At 39.3% G+C, this 26125-nt stretch overlaps 1 protein-coding gene across 2 annotated transcripts in view; it reads right to left on the bottom strand.

The window, feature by feature from the left end:
* Cntnap5 (contactin associated protein family member 5) overlaps positions 1-26125 on the bottom strand; it is a 919042-nt gene that overhangs the window by 123857 nt on the left and 769060 nt on the right. For both annotated transcript variants that reach the window (XM_040737777.1, XM_040737776.1), the window contains one exon: positions 14415-14654. In XM_040737777.1, the coding sequence (XP_040593711.1) occupies positions 14415-14654 (240 nt within the window). The remainder of the gene's footprint in view (positions 1-14414; positions 14655-26125) is intronic.

The following is a 26125-nucleotide window of genomic DNA, read 5'->3' as shown; positions in this document are numbered from 1 at the left end:
TTACTCATTCATTTTCTTGTGTTTTATGACAGGAGATAAATGTGCTGGAATGGGTTTAGTTTTCCCATAGATTACTTAGAAATAAAATCTGGAGCATATTCTGTGAATTTTAGCTTTTATTGTTATTTTAACTTCAGATAGTATAACGTTGCAAAATAAAGTAAGAGCCAGAGAATTTATATGCTGGGTGCAGTATGCATTGAGTGCTAAACATGATCCCTTCTATAAAAAACTTCTGCAATTCCCACCTATTATAAATGTGGATATTAAGAAAGTGTGAGATTAAATACCTAACTACAGTCTCACATGGAAAATGGTAAATGAATGAGAACCTGAACCCTGTCTATTTCTGCTGAGCTCCTGTGACAGATGAATTAAATAAGAAAAGACAATGTTTACAATGGAAACTATTGCAATGATTAAAATTTATGCTTACAAGTATTTATGACATGTATAGGAATGTTTATGTGATGAAATTAAGTAAGCTGGTAACATAAATAAAACACACATCATGATCTCCACATCTCCACTATATTACATGTAGGTAACAATTTTAATTTGTTTTATAAATGATAATCTGTGAGGTTAAGTTAGGTGTCACTATCTTGATTTGTACAACAATTTCCAAATTTATTATGTAGCAATTTTAGCAACAAAAATATTTACGTGGGAGAATTGTTTATTTAGTCAACAATAGAAGAGAGCTGAGGGCAAAGAAGTACACATTGATAAATGATACCCAGGTACATTTTGATTTATACTAGAAGAGAAAAGAATCATGTAATGGCTGCCAAGGTGGCTCAGAGGATAAATATGCTTGCAGCCAAGCCTGAAGAACTGAATTCAGTCCTTGGGGCCATACTGTAGAATGAAAGAAGCTATGCTTAAAGTTATTCTCTGACCACATGTGCAATGACATGCTGGTAAATAAGAATAAAATAACTTTAATCCCAGCATTTGGGAGGCAGAGGAAGGTGGATCTCTGTGAGTTTGAGTCCAGCCTGGTCTACAAGAGCTAGTTCCAGGACAGCCTCCAAAGCTACAGAGAAACCCTGCCTAAAAAACAAACAAACAAACAAACAAAAACAAAAAATAATATAAATAATTAATGCAATTAAAATTTGGTAAAATAGATTATAGAATCAAATAAAGCCCAAACATACAACAAATATAGAAATTAGATCAAAATGTAACAAAGCCCTAAATGGAGAAGCTAAAATTTAAAATACTTAGAAGAATCATAGGTACAGTTTTTATATCGTTGAATAACTAATTATTTCTCATGATGACAGTATAAGTAGAAGCAATAAAAGGAAGGAAAGATAAATTCCATCAGACTGTAGGAACTTTCTTTTCAAAAGATATACTGAAGACTAGAACAAAAAAGCCCATAGAATGGGAGGATAAATTTACAAATTATATTTTTATAAGGGACATATATTCAGAAGACAGAAATATTGTAAATGAATAGCAACAAGAATAAAAATATGAAAAGATTGGAAAATGCAGTTATTCAAAATGGCATAGAAATGAATGGTAATGATTTGAAAGAATGTTTAGCATGACTAGTCATTAGATATGAGAAAGTCAGAGCCACAGTTTGGCACCAATTCCTATTTGGTAGGGTGTGCTATAAGACAGGCATACAGTAACAGGTGTGTGAGAGTGCAGAAAAATTAGAGCTCTTGTGCACTTCTCCTGATATGGATGGGAAATCAGCAACCCAGTTTGAAAAACAATTTGGTAGTTCCTCAGGAGATAAAACATGGGGCTAGCAAGCTGACTCAGCTGGTCAGTACACTTGTCACTAACCAAGCCTAGTGACCTGAGTTTTATTCCCAGTTCTATACAATGATGCTGGGTTCAAAGAGAAACCCCATGCATTTCCAAAAAAGAACAGGTCTACTGACTTGGTCCAAAATGAAAGTCTAGGCTCAGCTCACACAGGACTTTGGGGGGTTTTCTGGTGGACAGATCAAAGCTCACCGATGGCATTACTTGGGAACTCATGAAATGTGTTTCTGCAATCAGAAATTGCCAGTTCCCTTAGCATGTAACTGTAGTTACTTATTGAGGTTCAAACTTTACTTCCCTGCTCCTCTGGTACCTAACACATGTACCTGTTATGCATTTTTGATCCAACACTAGAACCCTGGCCCACTGGTCCATCTTTCCTCCTCCGTTATGTTACCTTCCAGACTAATCCAGATTACAGAACTGGCAAGATCCCCACTGCTGACCCCAGCCCTTCTTCTCTGTTTTTCTTGCTATTCTTTGCTATTTTCTTCCACTTCTTTCTGCCACCACTCAACTCCCGCAGGAGAAAAAGCCCTGGCCCTCAGCAGTTTTCTTTTTTCCCTTCTGTTCTGACCTCTTCTGGATGCCTCTGTCTGTTCTCTCTCTCATACTTATAATCATTAAAAGTATGCTCCCCATGGAGTAGCCATTTCCATGGTTTCCTCATGGTGCCATCAGTTACAGGTAGAAGAGAAACCGAGTTATGAAAGTTGTTGTTTGACATCAACAGGGCCACATGGCACACATGTGCCCTTACTGCTTCAGATGCTCAAATAAATAAATGTCATAAAATGACACGAAAATCAAAAAATAAATCATGTCACATCCCCAAGCATGCAGATGAGTTTTGTTGTTAGTTTTACTCAGGAGCATCAGGAAATGGATGGAGTACAGTGTCCACTGACTGACAAACAGTCAAGCACAGTTAAGAGTACCCACAAAATGCTTTGGCAATGGAAAGAAAAATTGCCATGACATGGATGAAGTGATATTGTCTTATGGGAGAAAGGCAATTCAAAGAAGCAGCATGTATTAGGGTGTCCTTCATATGAGAGTCCCGCCTAGGCAAACCCTCAGACACAGAAAGAGTACTGGCATCTAGGAAAGCAGAAGGTCATGAGAGTTTGAGGCAGCTGGCGGAGGAACAGAATCTGAAACTGGGAAAGGAAGGGTATGTGTGAAAGCAACAGGAAACAGGATAGCATAACCCATAACAGGGGATTTCTTTCAATGCATCTAACTAGATGACTAGCCTAACAATGAATAAATGTTTTAAAAAGCACAAAAAGCCAAAAGCTACATACCTGGAGGGATATTTCTATCATATTTTTATTCAGCATAAAATCAGAATCACAAATGAGAACAAGCCCTGAAGCAAAACAGGAAACCAGATAAATCAAAGGGCCCCAGCTATGAGAGCAATTGACTTTCATGTCACCTGGGCTGGACAGATGGCTAACTGCTTTTCCTCTTCCACAGGACCTTAGTTTGGCTCCTGGCACCCATGTCAGACAGCTAACAACCACTTATATACCCAGTTCCAAGAATCCAGTAGTCTCTTCTGGTGTCCTTGGGCTCCCGCACACACATGGCATAAATGTGTGCAATCATACACAAGAAAAATAAAAATAAATCTTTACAAAAGAAAAACCCAACAAGGTAGAGCATGGTGAAAGCAACTGAGCCTTGCATGGGTGACATGACTCTGAAGGGATCCTGGAATCCACACACACCCTCTCTCAATTCTGCTCCACAGAAGCTATAAGAAATACTTTTTTCAATGCTACACTCACTTATGATGTCCAATGTCGACATGAACACAAAAACAATAGAGCCAAGGAACTGTAGCATGAAATTTCTCATATTATAAACCCATTTCTTCTTTGTTATAGCACTATACAAACAGGAAATAGGCGATTTGGCCCAGGACTGGGAAATGAGCACATGTCCTTAATTCCATCTTTGATATACCACATGTTTAAAAACCTTGTCTCTGATAACATGATGTTGCAATAAAAATCAGGGAAGAGCACCCTAGCAGGGAGCATTCTTTGTTCAAGATGCTCTCTTGGCACATGGATCTCTTTTTCAGTTCCAAAACACATTTCCAGGGGAAATCATAAAAATAAATATTTGTTTAAGAAGGACATATTACATGCAAGGAATCATTTCATTTCAATGATGAGGTAGAAATGGTAGCTTAGGTAGGATCCTGAAAAGGCTAAGAAACACACATCTGCATTTTTAACTGATGGATCAAAATGTGAAACAAGATATTTTAAAAGATAACAGCAACAGGTGTGGCAGTATAAACAGAGGAGAATGAATACAAATGTTTAAGAAAAGAGAACCTTTAACAATGAGCCTAAAGCTAGAGCTTGGTTTAGAGGATATTTGAATTACCTTGCTTGAGAGAGATGAAGGTAGGACCACTGTTCAAGTTTCCCTGCCCATCAGATTTTGACATAGATGCCATAGGATACTGTTTGTATACATTGGTGTCATGTCTGGTTCCCTGCATATGCATGTTCTTCTTGCAGTAATGGGGCCTTTCAAGAATGCACTCTTAAACTTGCAGAAATTGCTTGCAGAGTTTTCCCCATGTGAAAACTGATAACACTTTTGTCTTCAAATTAGCTTAAATGTATTTGATTTTTCATTAAGTATGTTATACATGTTGTCTTTGTTATTTTTTGTTAGCTTGACACAGGTCAGGGTAAATCAGCATGAGGGAACATCAACTGAGAAAATTGCTCCATCAGATTGGTCCTTGGGCAAGTCTTTAAGGACATTTGCTTGATTAATGATTGATGTAGGAAGTCCCAGCCTACTCTTGGAAGTGCTGCCCCTGGGTCCTGTATTATCCAAGTAAGTGGGCTGAGGAAGTCATAGGGACCAAGCCAGGACACCCTATTCTTCTTGCTCTCTGCTTGAGTTCCTGCCATCTCCAGGTCCCTATCTTAGGTTACTGCCTTGTCTCCTGATGATGGAGTATGTCCTATAAGCCAAATAAGCTCTCTATTTCCCAGGTTATTTTGGTCATAGCACTTGCCATAGCAAAAAAGAGTAAACTAAAACAGAAGTAAGGAGGTGGCTGGTGTAAAGTTGCTGAGGTAAAAATAAATATGCTGTTTGGGGGAGGACTGTGAGATGTATTTGGTGCTTTGAGCTTGAAAAGCCATTGTGTGCCCATAGTCTACTGTGGTATTCTGCATGAATTTGAACCATAATGTTGAGAGAAAAGCAGATCATGGAGACCTAGCCTGTTAAATTTCAGAGGGAAAGAATAGTCTCTATTATGATTGTTTGTGTAATCATTTGTATTTACAGTCTCTAAAGGTGAAACTTGTGCTTCAATGAGACAACAGATGCTGGTCAGTGGAGCTGACAAATCAGCTGTGATTAATAAGAAAGCAGCATCACTGAGGCAAAATCTTCTGGGAAGTGCTTACTTGGTAATGTCTATGAATCTTCCAGATGGCACTTGCTTTGGTGGTGTTAAACTGCAGTTTTGAAGGTGTCTAGGGAGAAGTTGAAGCATGGCTTCATAAGAGGCCACTGATGAGGGTATAACCCTGGTTACAGCAGAAACCCAGGATTGGAGCAGTCATGGGTAGAAACGGAATTTTTCTACCATGTGGTAGTGTCAAGAGTTATAAAAGAGTGACAAGGAAGTCATTGGTGAAGATAGAGATTCCATCATATTGGTGATACTGTGATTGTGAGACAATACCCATGGTGAGCAGCAGCTGTGTCATGGACCTAACCTGACTATAGGAGAATGTGTACTTCAGACAGCAGAGCCAGAGAGTTGGAGCTGGCTATGCCCTCAGAAGCCCAGAACATGAGTGGATAACCAGTGCAAAGTACTGAACTTTCACACTATCCACATTTAATTTGGCTTTGGTTTGGTTGTGACTGTGTTTTGGCTCCCCCTTCTTCAAATGAGAAAGGACTTTTATATAAGAAGAAAAAAATAAAAACATTGAGAGTATTTTAGAGAGTCCACATATTTAAAGTGACTTAATTTTTAAAAAAATAAATTTAAAATTTAAAAAGTGTGGTGATATTAAAAGTAGGATGATATTGATATTAATATGAGATCTTGGCAGAACCAGGGATACCAGGGGACCAGCTGGTCCAGCAGGACCAGGTACAATAGGCCCTGCATCCAGGCCTGCATTCCAGTGCCTGGGGATTGCCTGGGAACTGCACAGAGCTTCCAATCCCAGCGGGAGCTAAGCACCCCAGATTCCAGGTCTTCTCTCCCACCAAGGAGAACAATAAACCAAAAGATCAAAGGAGACCAGGGGACCAGTTAGTCCAACTGGACCAGGTACAACAGACCCAGCATCCAGGTCTTCTTTCTAGTGACCGCAGATTGCCTGGGAACTGCACAGAGCTTCCAATCCCAGCAGGAGCCAAGCACCCCAGATTCCAGGTCTTATCTCCCACCAAAGAGACCAGAAAACAAGCAGATCCAGCAAAGGGACCAGGGGACCAGGTGGGAGGATAAGCACCCAGATTCCTGGTCTTCTTCTCCACCCACAGGACCAGAACGAGAATGAGGAATGGAAGAACTACCAGATTATTGAACTTGCTAGCACACACCAAAAGGGAACTCAGGTCCCCTAACCACCAGACCAGTAAGGGGCTCTTTCTGCACCCACTAGAAGAAGAGATGGGAAAGAGACAATACAAAAACACACTCAGCAACAGAAAAACAAATATGACACCACCAGATTCTAGAGATACCACACCAGCAAGACTCCAACATTCCGATGCAAATGAAGCAGAAGAGAATGACCTTAAAACAACCTTCATGAAAATGATAAAGGCCCTAAAAGAGGATATAGGAAAACCCCTCAAAGAAATAGATGAAAAAACAAACCAAAAAATGCAAGAAATGGAAGAAAAAGCAAACCAAAAAATTCATAAAATGCAACAAATGGAAGAAAAGATAAACCGAACATTGTAAGAAACAACGCAAAGAGTGCAAGGGTTGAAAACTGAAATAGAGAAAAAAAACACAATCTGAAGAAAGGCTGGAAATAGAAAAGTTGGGCAAACAGTCAGGTACTACCGATACAAGCATTACCAACAGAATACAAGACATGGAAGAGAGAATCTCAGGTGGTGTTGAAGATACACTAGGAAAAATGGATTCATCAACCAAAGAAAATCTTAAGTCCAACAAATCCTTAAGAAAAAACATCCAGGAAATATGGTACACCATGAAAAGACCAAAGCTAAGAATAATAGGTATAGAAGAAGGTGAAGAAAACAACCTCAAAGAGGCAGAAAACCTATTCAACAAAATCATAGAAGAAAACTTTCCCAACGTTAAGAAAGACATGCCAATGAAGGTACAAGAAGCTTACAGAACACCAAATAGAGTGGAACATAAAAGGCTCCTTGCCACATAATAATCAAGAACCCAATTATACAGAATAAACAAAGAATATTAAGAGCAGATAAGGAAAAAGGCCAAGTAACATATAAAGGCACACCTATCAGAATTACACCCGACTTCTCCATGGAAACTCTGAAAGCCAGAAGGTCCTGGATAGATATTCTACAAACACTAGGAGACCATGGATGCCAGCCCAGACTACTATACCCGGCAAAGCTCTCAATCACTATAGATGGAGAAAACAAGATATTCCAGGACAAAACTAGTTTCAAGCAATATGTATCCACTAACCTAGCCCCAAAGAAAGATTTGTAAGGAAAACTCCAACCCAAGGAAGTTATCTACAACCAGAAAAATATAGGCATTAGAGAATCCCTCTCTACCAACAGCCAAAAGAAAAAAAGGGTGAAATTCCACACATAATTCCACCACCAAAAACCATTCCAAATCAAAGAAGAATAAGCAATCAATGGTCATTAATATCCCTCAACATTATTGGCCTTAACTCACCCATAAAAAGACACAGGCTAGCAGAATGGATTTGAAGACAGAACCCATCATTCTGCTGCATACAAGAAACATACCTCATCCTCAAAGACAGACATTACCTGACAGTTTAAGGTTGGCAAAAAATATTCCAATCAAATGGACCCAAGAAACAAGCAGGGGTAGCAATCCTATTACCTAACAAATTAGACTTTAAAATAAAATCAATCAAAAGAGATGAAGGAGTTCATTACATACTCATCACAGGCAAAATCCAGCAAGATGAAGTGTCTGTCCTGAACATCTATGCCCCAAATACAAAGGCATCCACATTTGTAAAAGAAATATTACTAAAACTTAAATCACATATAAAGCCCCACACACATATAGTGGGAGATTTCAACACACCACTCTCACCATTAGATGGGAATACCAGACAGAAACTCAACAAAGAAGCAAAGGGTCTAATAGAAGTAATGACCCAACTGGGATTAACAGACATTTATAGAACATTTCATTCACATAAAAAAGAATATACCTTCCTCTCACTACCACATGGAACCTTCTCAAAAATCGAACACATACTTGGCAACATATCCAACCTCAGCAGCTTCAAAAAAATTGCCATAACTCCATGCATCTTATCAGACCACCATGCTTTAAAATTAGAATTCAACACCAACACAAATTGCAGAAAACCTACCAACTCATTGAAATTGAATAATTCACAACTGCACCATTCCTGGGTTAAAGAAGAAATAACAAAAGAAATTAAATGCTTCCTAGAATTCAATGAGAATGAAGACACAACATAACCAAACCTATGGGACACTTTGAAATCAGTGCTACAAGGGAAATTCATAGCACTAAGTGCCTTCCTAGTAGAAACTAGGAAAACAATGCAAAGAATCAATGCAACGAAGAGATGGTTCTTTGAGAAAATTGACAAGATAGACCAACCTTTGTTCAAACTTACCAAACAGAAGAATGTGAACATGCAAATTAACCATATCCTAAATGAGAATGGGATATAACAATGGACTCTGAGGAAATTCAGAGAATCATTAGGTCATAATTTGTAAATCTGTACTCCACTAAATCCAAAAATTTAAAGGAAATGGATGACTTCCTAGATAGCTATCACTTGGCAAAATTAAATCAAGAACAGGTAAGAAATTTAAATAAACCTATTACCCCTATGGAAATAGAAGCAGGCATCAAAAGTCTACCAACCAGGTCCAGATGGCCTCAGTTCAGAATTCTACCAAAAATTCAAAGAAGAGCTTATAACAATTCTTCTCAAAGTATTCCACACAATAGAACCAGAAGGGTCTTTGCCAAACTCTTTCTACAAGGCTTCAATAACCTTGATCACCAAGTCACACAAAGACACAACTAAGAAAGAGAACTTCAGACCAATATCCATCATGAACACTGATGCAAAAATACTCAATAAAATACTGGCAAATCGGGTCCAAGAACGCATCAAAACAATCATTCACCACGATCAAGTAGGTTTCAACCCAGGGATGCAGGGATGGTTCAACATATGAAAATCCATCAATGTAATCCACCATATAAACAATCTGAGAAACAAAAATCACATGATCATCTTACTAGCTGCTGAAAAGGCCTTTGAAAATTCCAACACCCCTTCATGGTAAAGGTCTTGGAGAGATCTTTGATAACAGGAACATACCTAAACATAATAAAAGCTATATACAGCAAACCAACAGCCAAAATCACATTAAATGGAAAGAAACTCAGTGCAATTCCTCTAAAATCAGGAATAAGACAAGGCTGTCCACTCTCTCCATACCTTTTCAACATTGTACTTGAAGTTCTAGCCAGAGCCATATGACAACAAAAGGGGGTCAATGGAATACAAATAGGGAAAGAAGAGGTCAAACTTTCACTATTTGCAGATGATATGATGGTTTACATAAATAGCCCAAAGAACTCTACCAGAGAACTCTTACAGCTGATTAACCCCTCAGCAAAGTGGCCAGCTACAAGATCAACTCAATAAAATCAGGAGCCCTACTATATACAGATGATAAAAGGGCTGAGAAAGAAATCAGAGAAACATCACCCTTTACAATTACAACAAACAACATAAAATACCTTGGCATAGCACTAACCAACCAAGTGAAAGACTTGTATCACAAGAACTTTGAATCTTTAAAGAAAGAAATTAAAGAAGCCCTCAGAAAATGGAAAGATCTCCCATACTCATGGATAGGTAGGATCAATGTAGTAAAAATGGCAATCCTGCCGAAAGCAATCGAGAGATTCAATGCAAGTCCAATTAAAATCCAAGCACAATTCTTCACAGACCTTGAAAGAACAATAATCAATTTTTTATGGAAAAACAAAAGACACAGGATAGCCAAAACAACCCTGTTCTAAAAGACAACATTCGGAGGCATCACCATCCCTGACTTCAAGTTCTATGATAGAGCTATAGTTCTGAAAACAGCTTGGTATTGCCACAACAATAGACAGGTAGACCAATGGAATCAAATTGAAAACCCTGATATTAACGAAAACATGTATGAACATCTGATCTTTGACAAAGAAGCTAAAAATATACAATGAAAAAAGAAAGCATCTTCAACAAATGCTGCTGGCATAACTGGAGGCTGGCATGTAGAAGAATGCGGATCGATCTATGTTTATCACCATGCACAAAACTTAAGTCCAAATGGATCAAAGACCTCAACATAAATCCAGCCACACTGAAACTCTTAGAAGAGAAAGTGGGTGGTACCCTTGAATGAATTAATACAGGAGACAGCTTCCTGAACATAACACCGTAGCACAGACAGTGAGAACAAGAATTAATATATGGGACCTCCTGAAACTGAGAACCTTCTGTAAGGCAAAGGACACAGTCAGCAAGACAAAAAGGCAGCCCACAGAATGGTAAAAAATATTCACTAACTCCACTTCTGACAGAGAGCTGATCTCCAAAATTTACAAACAACTCAAGAAGCAAGTCTCCAAAACACCAAAGGATCCAATTAAATAGTGGGCAGCAGAACTAAATAGAGAATTTTCAATAGAGGAGTCTAAAATGGCTGAGAGGCACTTGAGAGAGTGCTCAATAGCCTTAGCCATCCAGGAAATGCAAATCAAAATAACTCTGAGGTACCTTCTCACTCCTGTCAAAAAGGCTAAAATCAAAAACACCAATGACAATTCATGCAGCAGAGGATGTCGTAAAAGGGGAACACTCCTCCATTGCTGGTGCAAGTGCCACCTTGTTCAGCCACTTTGGAAATCAGTATGGAGATTCCTCAGAAAAATGGGAATAAACCTGCCACAAGACCCAGCAACTCCACTCTTAGGCATATATCCAAAAGATGCCCATTCATACAACAAGGATGTCTGTTCCACTATGTTCATAGCAGTATTATTTGTAATAGCCAGAACTTGGAAGCAACCTAGATATCCCTCAAACAAAGAGTGGATAGAGAAAATGTGGTACATTTGCACAATGGAGTACTATTCAGCAGAGAAAAAAAAAACAAAGGAATCCTGAGATTCGCAGGCAAATGGATGGCACTGAATGAGGTAACCCACTCACAAAAAGAGAAACATGGCATGTACTCTCTCATATATGGATTTTTGACATAGATCTGGGAAGTGCCAGCCTACAATCCCATGGCCAGAGATTTTGGGAAACAGAATCTTCATTCAGTGGCTGATGGAAGAATAGGCACATTCCCACAGCTAAGCACTGAGCTGAACTCAAGAAAGCCAGTAACAGAGAGGGAGGACTGATGAACAAAGGGATTAAGACTGGGCTGGTTTAAGCCCCAGAAATAGCTGACCTGACAAGGGTTAGCTCTTGAATCCCAGGCTGATGCCTGGGAATCCAGCATGGGACTGATCAAGACCCCCTGATTGTGGGTGTCAGTGAGGAGGCCTAGGTAATCTATTGAGCCTTGGGCAGTAGAGCAGTATTTATCCCGGATATACATATGGACTTTGGACTCCCATCCAACAATATGAGATGCATTCTCACCCTGAACTCTTTGGGGAGGGTTTAGGCCCTGCCCTGAATGAAATGACAGACTATGGACATCCCCATGGAGGGCCTCACCCTCCCTGGGGAAATGAGGGGATATTGGGGGGGTTGGGGGGAAGGCACGGGAGGAGGGGAGGGAAAGGGAGAGGGGCCTGTGATTGACATGTGAAGCAACCTTTATTTAATTTAATTTTAAATTTAAAAATAAAAATAAAAAACATGTACTGCAACTAAAGTGACAGTGGAACTGACTTGTGAAGCAACCTTGTTTCTAATTTAAATTTATATTTAAAAATGTATAATAAAAAACAAAACAAAACAAAAATGTCGTGTATATAAATGATACTCTCTGATTAATTTATTTAATAAATACTGAGTTGATGCTATATATTAGAAAAAATATGAGATCTTAGAAGAAAACAATAAAGAAAGGGTTATGGTGTAGTAGTAGTGTATATGTGTGTCAAGCTGAGAAGGGGACAACAGCCTTGGTTAATTTTTATTAACTTGACATAAGCCAGGGTGATCTCAGAAGAGGGAACTAAAATTAAGCAAATTCTTCGATCAGATTGGCCTGTAGGCAAGTCTGAGTGGGCATTTTCTTTATTCATGATTAATGTGTGGAGGGATGGCACAGTCGACTGCAGGCAGTGAAACCTCTAGGCAAGAAGTCCTGGCTTGTACAAGCACACAGGCCTAGTAAGCCATAAAGGGTAAGGTTTTAAGCAGAACTTCTTTGTACATTTTACTTTGTCTTCTTCATCCAAGTTCTGCCTGGAGTTCCTGCATTGCCTTACTCTGATATTGAACTGACCTGTAAGCCAAATAAAGCCTTTCCTCTCCTAGTAATTTTGGTCATGGCATTTTCACAGCAATATAAACAAATTAAGTCGCATATAAAATGAATTTTTATCACAACTCTTTCCAATCTCACATATTCCCTCCAAACTACATGCTAGTTATTTATGGAGTCCAGTTAATGATAGCTTTATTGGCATGCATGTAAGACCAATCAAGGGAGCATGGGCACAGTAAAAGTAGTCATAACCCTAAAGAAAGCCAATTCTTCCTCAACTGGTCAAGTAATCAATTGTCAATAGGTGGTCAGCTAGGGGTCAGTACTCTTGAGTCCCTTCAAATTCCATGTTGGAACACTGACTAGACTGATCTTTTGCAGGTCATGTGTAAACAAGTACAATTTCTGTGGGTTCATTATTCCTTATCTACAAAAGTTTTGGGGCAAGGAAGATGGCTCAGTGGGTGAAAAGCACTTTTCACCATCTCCAAGGACCTGAGTTTGAACTATGGAACCACATGGTAGAATGAGAGCATCAGTGGTCACAAGTTATCCTCTAACCTCCACATGTGTGTTGCAGCACATGCAGACCCTCAACAAAATAAGTAATTACAAAAGGAAAACTTAAAGTTTCGTCTTCAGTGCAGAGCTATTTATCCCAACCTCTGATGCATGGCTTAATACTCGCTGGTCCTAAAGTTTTCTCCAATGTTTTGTTACCCCAAAAAGTTTATTGTGTTTCCTGGCAATAACAAGCAAAGAATCCCAACTTGTTTGAACGAAGATCAGAATGAATCAGGGAAAAAGTAAAATTATAGACTCCTTCAAGGAATACACTGTGTGCTTCCTTTTTCTTTAACTTTGATTAAGTTAGATCAAATAAATGATTGCTTGATGGAGGAGCTTGAAAAATATGTTTATAGGATGAAGAGAAGACTATGTTTTTATGGTACCTACAGTTTGATCCTCAAAACCCATGTTTAAAAAACTAACTACCATAGTGGTGGCTGCAATCTACATGTAGGTTAGTCAGAGCTTGCTGACCTAGTTCGTTGGAGACTCTAGACCAGTGAGAGACACTGACTCAAAATACAAGGTAGATGCCACCTGAGGAACATGTGCTCATGTTGTACAATGGTCTATACACTGATGAACATCCCTTATAGATAGGAATACACACACACACACACACACACACACATCAAAAAGGAGAGTGTCTTCATGAATATGTAAGTGACATATAGATTTATGAGGTCCTGAAGAAGTTAAAATGTTTCATTTTAATATTAAATACTGTTCTTTGAACACTGTTTATATCATATACTCAGAAAACTTTTTTGTGAGTAAAAGAACAGTGAAAAACTACAAAAGTTTATAAGGAACTTTTTTTAATTCAGTGACATGTACTCTTGCATAAAATTTAAAGATGGCTCAAGTGTTTCCATAACTTCTTTTTCCCTCAGTTGTGTGGTCCTTTGACATTTTCTTATTGCAGTTCTGGAACTCAAATGTTAGTAAGTGGTCAGCCTCTGGTCCTCAGCTATTTCTTCAACTTGGATGATATGACCATTTTCAACTATGACCAAGTACAACTGCACTGTTAGCAAGTCTAATGCTAAGGCAGAGGATATGGTCATGTTGACGAGGTAAGCAGAGGCTACATATGGGAAAACATGAGAGTACAAACTCAGGCTTGAGGACATGGAGATTGTTGATTTGATCATTGCCACACACCGACGATTGGCACCATTGGTTTGACCATGTCATATGGATACTGGAGCATCACAAACAGGAACAATGGTGTGAATTGCCTCAGGTGTGGTATTCATGGCTGTGGTGTGTGTATGCTACTGGACTGGACACGGTAGTGGCATGTATGCACAGCTTACCTTTCTGGCAGAAAGGCCCTTCGTATGGCGAGTTGGTACAGTCACAAGAGTAGCCACTGTGCTTTTCTACACATTTGCCCCCATTGTGGCAGTTGCTTCCATAGCTGCTGCAGTGACCTGGGCAGCCAGGTCTGACTCCAGATGTGACCTTTGCCCTCTCTTCCAGGTCCACTTTCTGCCCATTCAAGTGTAAAGAGCGGATGCATCCAAGAAACCCTTTCTGTCTTGATGATGTCCCTCCTAAGGGTGAAAAATAAGAAGGAAAACAAGAAAGGTGGCATAGCTATATTTCATAGATATAACTGGTAGATCACAGAACCTGTGACTATCCCATCTCCCAGAAATCAGGCCACATCCTTCTTTGGGATCTCTCTCTGGACAGAATGGGAGAGCCTGCTGTGACCATGAAGCTTTTCTTCTTCCCTTTGTGGCTGACGACAAGGCCTGCTCCTTCCCTACTGCCAGAACCCTAGAGGGGCTTGAGGAAACACTGGATGCTAATGGTGACATCTAACATTTAGACAAAGGCATTTGGTGTGGGACTCATTCCTATCTTCTAGAAAGTCTGTAAGATCAAATTGCCTCCCTTTTGTTCATTGAATTTAAGAGCTCCTTACTCTCATTTTTGGACTGTCTGGCTCTAGTTGTCTTGGTGCCTTTACTCTCTGAAGGAAGCTCATCTGCAGATTAATTTCATCTCAACTTCTTTCTGTCAACCTGTAACATTGTGTTACTTAAGAGCAACATCTTTGTGGCAGCACTTAACTGGGGTGATATTGTCAATCCTTCTGAAATTTTCTTTAAGACACCAGTAAGAGAAAGGAACTTAAAGAAACTGGAAGTTGGGGCTGTGGATGTAATTGTGGGTAGAGTGCTTGCATAGAATGCATGAAGCCCTGAATTCAATTGTCAGCACCACTGAAAATATTATCTTGGCAGTACGCATAAAAATCTCAGCACTCAGGATGGGAAAGCTGGAATATCAGAAGTTCAAGGTCATCTTTGACTACATTTCATGTTCAAGTTCAGCTTAGGAAATAGGAGACCCTGTTTCAAAGAAAAACTAAGAAAGACACATAGTTTACACAGCCATGGTCTCTGCATGTGAATAAAATATGAACTTTTTAATGCACCCTATATTGTGGCTTTCACCTGAAATAACAGGAACACAGTCAGATTGTACCTTCTGTCAAATTCCAAAGAGAGCTGTCAGGTGCAGCAAAGAGACAAAACTGCAACATATTCCTTTATGCCTATGTAGCACAGGACTGTGCACTGGAAGAAGGAAAGACAGTATTGGGTTCATCTCCATGTCACTCACTTATTATCTGTGTTAAGTACTGAATTGTTTAAGATTCAGGTATTCCACTTACAATTTCACTTTTTAATAAATATACCCAGCGTAAAGTTACTGATGCCCTCCAGGTCCTTCTCTTGAGTGTTCACCTACTGCCCAGACTCAGTATGTTCAATATGTGTTATCTGCTTATTGACCTTAGAGTTTATCTATGAGATGTTATTTAGCTGATAAAATTTCTCCTCTCAAATTGAGATTTGCGCTGTAATCTAACTCTTACAGAGAGACATCTGGAGAATGTCAGGAGAGACTCTAATAACCCCCATAGCATTGAGCAGATTTAAACTTTCTCATTGTTTTGTTCACAGAGAAAACCCAGCTATAGCCAGTTGCAAGAGAAATGTGTGCTGAGAGACAAACTGGAAAGCACAACTAAATCCCATTAGCCTGTATGCATGCCATGCTGACAATTCTGGGCAATCCCAGAAGAGACAGAGTCTGGCTTTAGAGAACAGGCATTTAGTGTCCAACCCTTGAGCTCAAGGTTATATCATGGATGAGTGGAGAGTGCATACAAGTGCTTGAGGTTTGCTTAATGTACTAATTAAAAATAGAAAGAAGAAAAGGAGGAGAGAAGAGAAAAACAAAAGAGGAGAAGCAGGAGATAATACTGAGGGTAGAAACTACGCATTGGTTATTGTCTGTGCTTATAGGCTGTCTTAGCTGAGACTCATCTCATTCTTCATTAACAGCCTATGTTACAACTCTATTAAATTTGGTCTAGAAAGTAACTACACCTGCACATATGCTTATGAAAGAAGATAGGCCTTTGAAATTTGCCATTTTAGATAAGATATATAAGGAAATACATAAATAAGGAAAATAAAATTACAAATTGATGCTGGGGTGTAGTATCAGTGAGTAAAGTGCTTGTCTCACAAACAGAAACCTAAGTTTCAGTACCTATGAAACAGCTGGGTGATGTGATGCATGCCTATAATCACAGTGTTGTAAGAAGCGAGGTAGAGACAGGCAGATCTGTGGGAAACCACAGTATAAATGGTGAGAAATTTACCTTCCTTAATCCATCCCAGGCATGGAGGTATGAATGAGAGCAGCCTCCTTAAGATCATGTTTGCATACTTGCTCCCAAGTTGGTTGGTGAAACTGATTGGGTAGGATTTAGAGATATGGCATTGTTGGAAAAGGTTGAACTGGCTTTGAGGTTTAAAAAGTACATGCTCAGCCGGGCATTGGTGGCGCATGCCTTTAATCCCAGCACTCGGGAGGCAGAGGCAGGCGGATCTCTGTGAGTTCGAGACCAGCCTGGTCTACAGAGCTAGTTCCAGGATAGCCTCCAAAACAACACAGAGAAACCCTGTCTCGAAAAACCAAAAAAAAAAAAAAAAAAAAAAAAAAAAGGAGAGAAGTGGTACTTGTTTTAGGGCTGGAGAGATGGCTCAGCGGTTAAGAGCACTGGCTGCTCTTCCAGAGGACCCAGGTTCAAATCCCAGCATCCACATGGCAGCTCACAATTGTCTATAATGAGATCTGATGCCCTTGTCTGGCCTACAGGCATGCATGCAGACAGAATACTGTATACATAATAAATAAATAAATCTTTAAAAAAAAGTACATGCTCTCCCCAGTTAGGTCTCTCTGTTTCAAGCTTATGTATCAAGACATAAGTTCTCAGGTATTGCCCCAGTGCCATGCCTGCCTAGTTGTTGCCATGCTGCCCATCATAACTGTCACAGAATCTATTCCTCTGTAACTAGAAGTGCAGTCTAAGCATTTTGTAGGTCATGACGTATTACTACTCCAATAGAAAAGTAACTAAGATACCATGTTACCAGATCAGTAAACACATGAATCACTGCTTGAGTTCAACAAATGAAAAGAAAACATTCCTGAGGCACAAGGCTAGTCTGTTTTTCTGAAATAATGAAAAAACTTGACTTTGCTTCCAATTCTGATGAGAATGCAGGCCAAGAGGCCAAACCTCAATTGCACTGTCTTGTCTGTTTCAATTTCTGTGAGTAAGTCTCCTTTAACCACAGAATAAATCAATGGCATACACAAGTGATCTCAAAGGAAGGCTCATTATTTCTTTTCTGGTGGTTATATGCAATAAAGAGGGGAGGATTTATGGAGTCCAACACTTGGTTCTGTTTCTTTTACTCTGTAGTCACTCTCCTTCGTGGATTTGAATAACTCTTCATATATCTTCTTAGTGTCATTTTTCTCCTAGCAGAGGTGACGATTGCAAGATCTATTGCACATTTTCTTGTGTGTGTGGCTTAGTCAACAAGTTTATAAATGAAAGCATGGCTGTGGTGATTTCTCTGGTAACAATGTACCTCTCAGTGTAGAGACATACAAAACTTACTGCGATTTTCCACAGACTAGAAGCTCATTCCCTTCCAGATGCTGACAGAGCACAATGTCACAAAGCATTATGCAACAGCCTTGCACAGTAAAATAAAATTGTGCTTTTATGAGGCTGTGTGTTGTTTTTAAAAAGGAGAAAAACCTATAGAATAGACTTTTTATTATATGGTATATACAGACTAGAATACATGTTGAATAATTTTAAGAAGGTACATACCATCACAAAAATACTAACATGTGAACATCCATGTACTTACACAAATGAAGAAACACACACATATATAAGCATATACACAGAGCACGCAAAAACATTTCTACATGTATATGTAGACACAGAGACAACAGAAGCACACCTGCACATATACATTTACATGCTCAGAAAATAACACAAACACATGCACCTACATACATGTACTTGTACACAGAGACAACACAAACATGCATACAGAAAAAACACAAACACTTATATACACATACATGTACATGCAACACATCATATACACAAAGGAGACAAAATAAACAGGCACACAGAGAAAAACATACGTGTCTACACATACATGTATAAACACACAAAGAGACATATGTATACACATTGTTAGAGGACATGCTGTAAGAGTAAATTGTCTCCTTCTGTCCTACGGGTTCTGGGTATTAAACTCAGGTTGTCAGGCTTGGCAAGTGCCTATAACTGCTGAGCCATTTTTCTCATACCAAAGTTTCCAGTTTTTAAAAAGAAAAAAATACTTGCCAAATTCAAGTACATTTTCCATTAAGAAAACAGATGGTGATGTACCTGCTTCCTTGCTGGCTTCTTTCCCAGACCTCACCCAGATTTAGTAGGTCCAGTTGCTTTGCTGCCTTTGCACACACGTATTTCAGGCATCACTCTAATATATTTTCCACTTTGCCTTTTGTTCATCTGACTTATGTACAGTTGTTGGGTATCTATTTTTCCAATTTATAACACTCTTTCCTAGAGACGCTCATTAAAACCAAATGACATAAACACCATTCATGAGCATCTCCCAAAGGCTATATGTATTTGTTGGCTTTTATTCTTTGGGAGCAGCCACCTAGCTCCCAAATAAATACACAGAGACATATTCTTACTTATGAAGACCCAGTATTAGCTTTACTTGTTTCTATCCAGCTTTCCTAACTTAAATTATCTCATTTCTGCTTAACTATGCCTTGTCTCTGGACTTGTATCTTTATCATCAATTTCATTCCTTCTAACTTCATGGCTGGCTGGGTGTCACTGGGTGACTGACATCTGGCATCTCCCTCTCCTTCTCCTTTCTCATTATTCCTGTTCTTCCCTTGAACCTATACTTCTCCTCTTATTTATTCTCCCTGTCTGGGATTACCACCTATCCCTCTCCTGCTTAGCTATTGGACATTCAACTCTTCATTAAACAAATCAGGAGTATTAGAGAGACAAAGTAACACAGCTTTACATAGTTAAACAAATATGACATAAAAGAAGACACCACATCTTTGCATCATCAAACAAATATTCAACAGAATAAATAAATATAAGACATCTTAAACTAATATTCTGAAACATTTAATGTAAGTAATAACTACTGTTGGAACATTATATGCTTAAACATTCTCCACTCGATTCCTTATGTAGTTTGGAAACCTTGAGGGATGCAGATTTTATGAGTCATCTACTGGGTCAGAATGAGCTGTCACTGAGGCAGCTACCTGAGTCCCCTTATGTTTCCGTGAGTAAGCCTCATCTGTAATCATAACTGAAGCCAGTTAACTCACAGTCTCAGAAAGCCAGACTTTAAGGGAATTGCTTCTTTGTTTTCTGATGTTTGCCCTGTCTAGAGTGAACAGACAGTTAGCCGTTCACTTCTCCAAGGGAAAATTCACACAACAGTTTACTGTACAGTTAGAAGTGTGTAAACATGGCTTTATCCTTAAAGTGATTTTCAGTCTTTTTTTCCAGTCTCAGTCTCAATCTACAAATTCCTGGAGAAACAAACTAATTCCATTATCTCTAAGTATACCCATTTCAGGCATGTTAGAGTTATACTTCACATTTCTCAAGTTCATCAAATTATCAATGTGAAAGAAAGTACAGTTGCTACCCTTCCTTCTGGACAGTGGAGATATCAACTTAAGAAAGAACACCTTAGCTAATGATAAAAGTCAGTCAAACTTTGCATGGCAGAATGGGGGTGGGGGAATCAGATCTGGTGACAAGCAACACCACAGAGGACTCCTAGCCATGAATCTGTGAGCTAAACTATTATACGGAAAAATTGAGGTTAATCCCACAACAAAGAGTCTCCAGTTTCTCCTGCTTTTCTCTAATGTTGTTTCCTGTGCCAAGAAATACACACACATGCATTTGTCCTTTTGGCACCTGACATTAATCTTTTTGACAACAAAGAGCATTGATTGGATGGGGTAGCAAGAATCAATTTGGTATAGCATGTCTCATTTAGCCTTGGTATCTGGTGGGTTCAACAGGATGTTGGTTCCATGGATTAAGTATGAATCGACTATTAATGCTAAGCTTTCCTTAGGAAGCCATTGATAAATGTTCACTGTCTCCAAAGAAGTGCCTTTATACCTTTGCCCCCTCCAACCATGCACAAGGCCAGTAGTCTCCATTTTCTCATGTTCTTCCTCTAGGTCCTTTGCTGCAAGCACTGAATGGGCCAAACACAGCTCCAATTAAAAACTAATACAATAATATTTTCTGTGTTCATGCTTCATCTCATTATATCTCTTTCTTCCTCTCCTTTTCCCTTCTTCCTTTACCACATGCCATCCTTCCCTCCCTCATTTTCTTCTATTTAGCTTTTTATCTCCTATGTGAATTACTTTGCCTAAAGAAAGTAAATAGGCTTCCCGGCCTGTGTTCCAGAGCCTGCAGATCGCCTGGGAACTGCACAGAGCTCCCAATCCCGGCGGGAGCCAAGCACCCCAGACTCCAGATCTTCTCTCCCACCAACGATTCCAGGAAAGGAGAGGAGGCTGGGCGCACAGGGAAGTAGCTGTCCCTCTGGCATCATCAGGTAAACAGGCCAGCTTCCCGGCCTGTGTTCCAGAGCCTGCAGATCGCCTGGGAACTGCACAGAGCTCCCAATCCCGGCGGGAGCCAAGCACCCCAGACTCCAGATCTTCTCTCCCACCAAAGAGACCAGGAAACTACAGGAGCCAGGGAGACCAGGGGAGTAGCTGTTCTGGATCAGGTACAACAGGACCCAGCATAGGGTCCAGGGGACCAGGTAGGAGGCTAAGCGCCCCAGATTCCTGTTCTTCTTCTCTACCCACGGACCAGCATTTGGACAAGGCATAGAAGAACCACCAGATTACTGGACTTACTAGCACCCACCAAAAGGGAACTCTGGTCCCCAGACCAGGAAGGGGCTCTTTCTGCACCCACTAAAAGAAGAGATGGGAAAGAGACAATACAAAAACACAGTCAGCAACAGAAAAACAAATATGACACCACCAGATTCTAGAGACTCCACACCAGCAAGACCCCAATATTCCAACGCGAAGGAAGCAGAAGAGAACGACCTTAAAAGCACTTTCATGAAAATGATAGAGGCCCTAAAAGAGGATATTGGAAAATCCCTCAAAGAAATGGAAGAAAAAACAAACCAAAAAATGCAAGAAATGGAAGAAAAAACAAACCAAAAAATGCAAGAATTGGAAGAAAAAACAAACCAAAAAAGGCACGAAATGGAAGAAGAAATGAAGCAAAAAATGCAAGAAATGGAAGAAAAAGCAAAGCAAAAAATGCAAGAATTAGAAGAAGAAACATACCAAATAAGGCAGGAAATGGAAGAAGAAACAAAGCAAAAAATGCAAGAAATGGTAGAAAAAACAAAGCAAAAAATGAAAAAAATGGAGGAAGAAACAAACCAAAAAAGGCAGGAAATGGAAGAAGAAACAAAGCACAAAATCCAAGAAATGGAACAAAAAGCAAACCAAAAAAAGCAAGAAATGGAAGAAAGAACAAACCAAAAAATTCATAAAAGGCAACAAATGGACGAACAGATAAACAGAAAATTGCAAGAAGCAATGCAAACACTGCAAGGGTTGAAAACTGAAATAGAGACACTAAAAAAAACACAATCTGAAGAAAGGCAGAAAATAGAAAAGCTGGACAAACAGTCAGGCACTACCAATACAAGCATTACCAACAGAATAGAAGAGATGGAAGAGAGAATCTCAAGTGTTGAAGATACATTAGGAGAAATGGATTAATCAACCAAAGAAAACCTTAAATCCAACAAATCCTTAACACAAAACATCCAGGAATTATGGGACACCATGAAAAGACCAAACCTAAGAATAATAGGTATAGAAGAAGGAGAAGAAATCCACCTCAAAGGGGTAGAAGGCATATTCAACAAAATCATAGAAGAAAACTTTCCCAACCTTAAGAAAGACATGCCAATGAAGGTACAAGAAGCCTACAGAACACCAAATAGAGTGGACCACAAAAAAATCCCTCGCCACATAATAATCAAGACCCCAAACATACAGAATAAAGAAAGAATATTAAGAGCAGCTAAGGAAAAAGGTCAAGTAACATATAAAGGCAGACCTATCAGAACTACACCTGATTTCTCCATGGAAACTCTGAAAGCCAGAAGGTCCTGGATAGATATTCTACCTACACTAAGAGACCATGGATGCCAGCCCAGACTACTATACCCGGCAAAGCTCTCAATCACTATAGACGGAGAAAACAAGATATTCCATGACAAAACTAGATTCAACCAATATGTGTCCACTAACCCAGCCCTACAGAAAATTTTGGAAGGAAAACTCCAACCCAAGGAAGCTAACTACAACCAGAAAAACATAAGCATTAGAGAATCCCTCTCTACCAACAGCCAAAAGAACAAAGGGGCGAAATTCCACCCATAATTCCACCAACAACAACCATCGCAAATCGAAGAAGGATGAGCAATCAATGGTCATTAATATCCCTCAATGTTAATGGCCTTAACTCACCCATAAAAAGACACAGACTAGCAGAATGGATTCGAAGACAGAACCCTTCCTTCTGCTGCATACAAGAAACACACCTCACCCTCAAAGACAGACATTACTTGAGAGTTAAAGGTTGGGAAAAAATTTTTCAATCAAATGGACCCAAGAAACAAGCAGGGGTAGCAATCCTAATATCTAACAAACTAGACTTTAAAATAAAATCAATCAAAAGAGATGAAGGAGGTCATTACATACTCATCACAGGTGAACCACACCAAGACGAAGTGTCTATCCTGAACATCTATGCCCCCAATACAAAGGCATCCACATTCATTAAAGAAACATTATTAGAACTTAAATCTCATCTAAAGCCCCACACAGTTATAGTGGGAGATTTCAACACACCACTCTCACCACTAGACAAGAATACCAGACAGGAACTCAACAAAGAAGCAAAGGGTCTAATAGAAGTAATGACCCAACTGGGATTAACAGATATCTATAGAACATTTCATCCTCATAAAAAAGAATATACCTTCTTCTCACCACCACATGGAACCTTCTCAAAAATCGACCACATACTTGGCAACATATCAAACCTCAGCAGCTACAAAAAAATTGCAATAACTCCATGCATCTTATCAGACCACCATGCCTTAAAATTAGAATTCAACAACAACACAAATTGCAGAAAACCTACAAACTCATGGAAATTGAATAATGCTCAACTGCACCATCCCTGGGTCAAAGAGGAAATAAAAAAGAAATTAAAGACTTCCTCGAATTCAATGAGAATGAAGACACAACATACCCAAACCTATGGGACACTTTGAAAGCAGTGCTACGGGGAAGTTCATAGCACTAAGTGCTCACATGAAGAAACAGGAAAACAGTTATACCAGAGAATTAACATCACAGCTAAAAGCTCTAGAACACAAAGAAGCAAACTCCCCAGGAGGAGTAGACGCCAGGAAATAATCAAATTGAGGGCTGAAATCAACAAAGTAGAAACAAGGAAAACAATACAAAGAATCAATGCAACGAAGAGTTGGTTCTTTGAGAAAATCAACAAGATAGACAAACCTTTGTCCAAACTTACCAAACAGCAGAGAGTGAACACGCAAATTAACAAAATCAGAAATGAAAAGGGGGACATAACAACAGACTCTGAGGAAATCCAGAGAATCATTAGGTCATACTTTGAAAACCTGTACTCCACAAAATTCGAAAATTTAAAGGAAATGGATGACTTCCTGGACAGCTATCATTTGCCAAAACTAAATCAAGAACAGATAAGCAATTTAAATAGACCTATAACCCCTATGGAAATAGAAGCTGTCATCAAAAGTCTCCCAACCAAAAAAAGTCCAGGTCCAGATGGCCTCAGTGCAGAATTCTACCACAAATTCAAAGAACAGCTTATACCAATTCTTCTCAAAGTGTTCCACACAATAGAAGCAGAAGGGTCTTTGCCAAACTCTTTCTATGAGGCTTCAATAACCTTGATCCCCAAGCCACACAAAGATACAACCAAGAAAGAGAACTTCAGACCAATATCCCTCATGAACATTGATGCAAAAATACTCAATAAAATACTGGCAAATCGGATCCAAGAACACATCAAAACAATCATTCACCACGATCAAGTAGGTTTCATCCCAGGGATGCAGGGATGGTTCAACATACGAAAATCCATCAACGTAATCCACCATATAAACAATCTGAGAAACAAAAATCACATGATCATCTCACTAGATGCTGAAAAAGCCTTTGACAACATCCAACACCCCTTCATGATAAAGGTCTTGGAGAGATCTGGGATAACAGGGACATACTTAAACATAATAAAAGCCATATACAGTAAACCAACAGCCAACATCAAACTAAATGGACAGAAACTCAACGCAATTCCTCTAAAATCAGGAACAAAACAAGGCTGTCCACTCTCTCCATACCTTTTCAACATGGTACTTGAAGTTCTAGCTATAGCCATACGACAACAAAGGGGGATCAAGGGGATACAAATTGGGAAGGAAGAAGTCAAACTTTCACTGTTTGCAGACGATATGATAGTTTACATCAATGACCCAAAGAACTCTACCAGGGAACTCTTACAGCTGATTAACACCTTCAGCAAAGTGGCAGGTTACAAGATCAACTCAAGAAAGTCAGTAGCCCTACTATATACAGATGATAAAAGGGCTGAAAGAGAAATCAGAGAAACATCACCCTTTACAATTGCCACAAACAACATAAAATACCTTGGGGTAACGCTAACCAAACAAGTGAAAGACCTGTATCGTAAGAACTTTGAATCTTTACAGAAAGAAATTAAAGAAGCCCTCAGAAAATGGAAAGATCTCCCATGCTCTTGGATAGGTAGGATCAATGTAGTAAAAATGGCAATCCTGCCAAAAGCAATCTACAGATTCAATGCTATCCCCATTAAAATCCCAGCACAATTCTTCACAGACCTTGAAAGAACAATAATCAATTTTGTATGGAAAAACAAAAGACACAGGATAGCCAAAACAACCCTGTTCAACAAGGCAACGTCCGGAGGCATCACTATCCCTGACCTCAAGCTCTATTATAGAGCTATAGTCCTGAAAACAGCTTGGTATTGGCACAAAAATAGACAGGCAGACCAATGGAATCGAATTGAAAATCCGGGTATTAATCCACACACGTACGAACATCTGATCTTTGACAAAGAAGCTAAAAATATACAGTGGAATAAAGAAAGCATCTTCAACAAATGGTGCTGGCATAATTGGAGACTGGCATGTAGGAAAATGCGGATCGATCCATGTTTATCGCCATGCACAAAACTTAAGTCCAAATGGATCAAAGACCTCAACATAAATCCAGCCACACTGAACCTCTTAGAAGAGAAAGTGGGTGGTACCCTTGAAAGAATTGGTACAGGAGACAGCTTCCTGAACATAACACCAGTAGCACAGACAGTGAGATCAACAATTAATAAATGGGACCTACTGAAACTGAGAAGCTTCTGTAAGGCAAAGGACACAGTCAGCAAGACAAAAAG

This window comes from Mesocricetus auratus, unplaced genomic scaffold, assembly GCF_017639785.1.
Source record: "Mesocricetus auratus isolate SY011 unplaced genomic scaffold, BCM_Maur_2.0 Super-Scaffold_100676, whole genome shotgun sequence".
Taxonomy (NCBI): Eukaryota; Metazoa; Chordata; class Mammalia; order Rodentia; family Cricetidae; genus Mesocricetus; species Mesocricetus auratus.
Note: the sequence above shows the minus strand (reverse complement) of the source record. Positions and strands in the feature narration are given on the sequence as shown.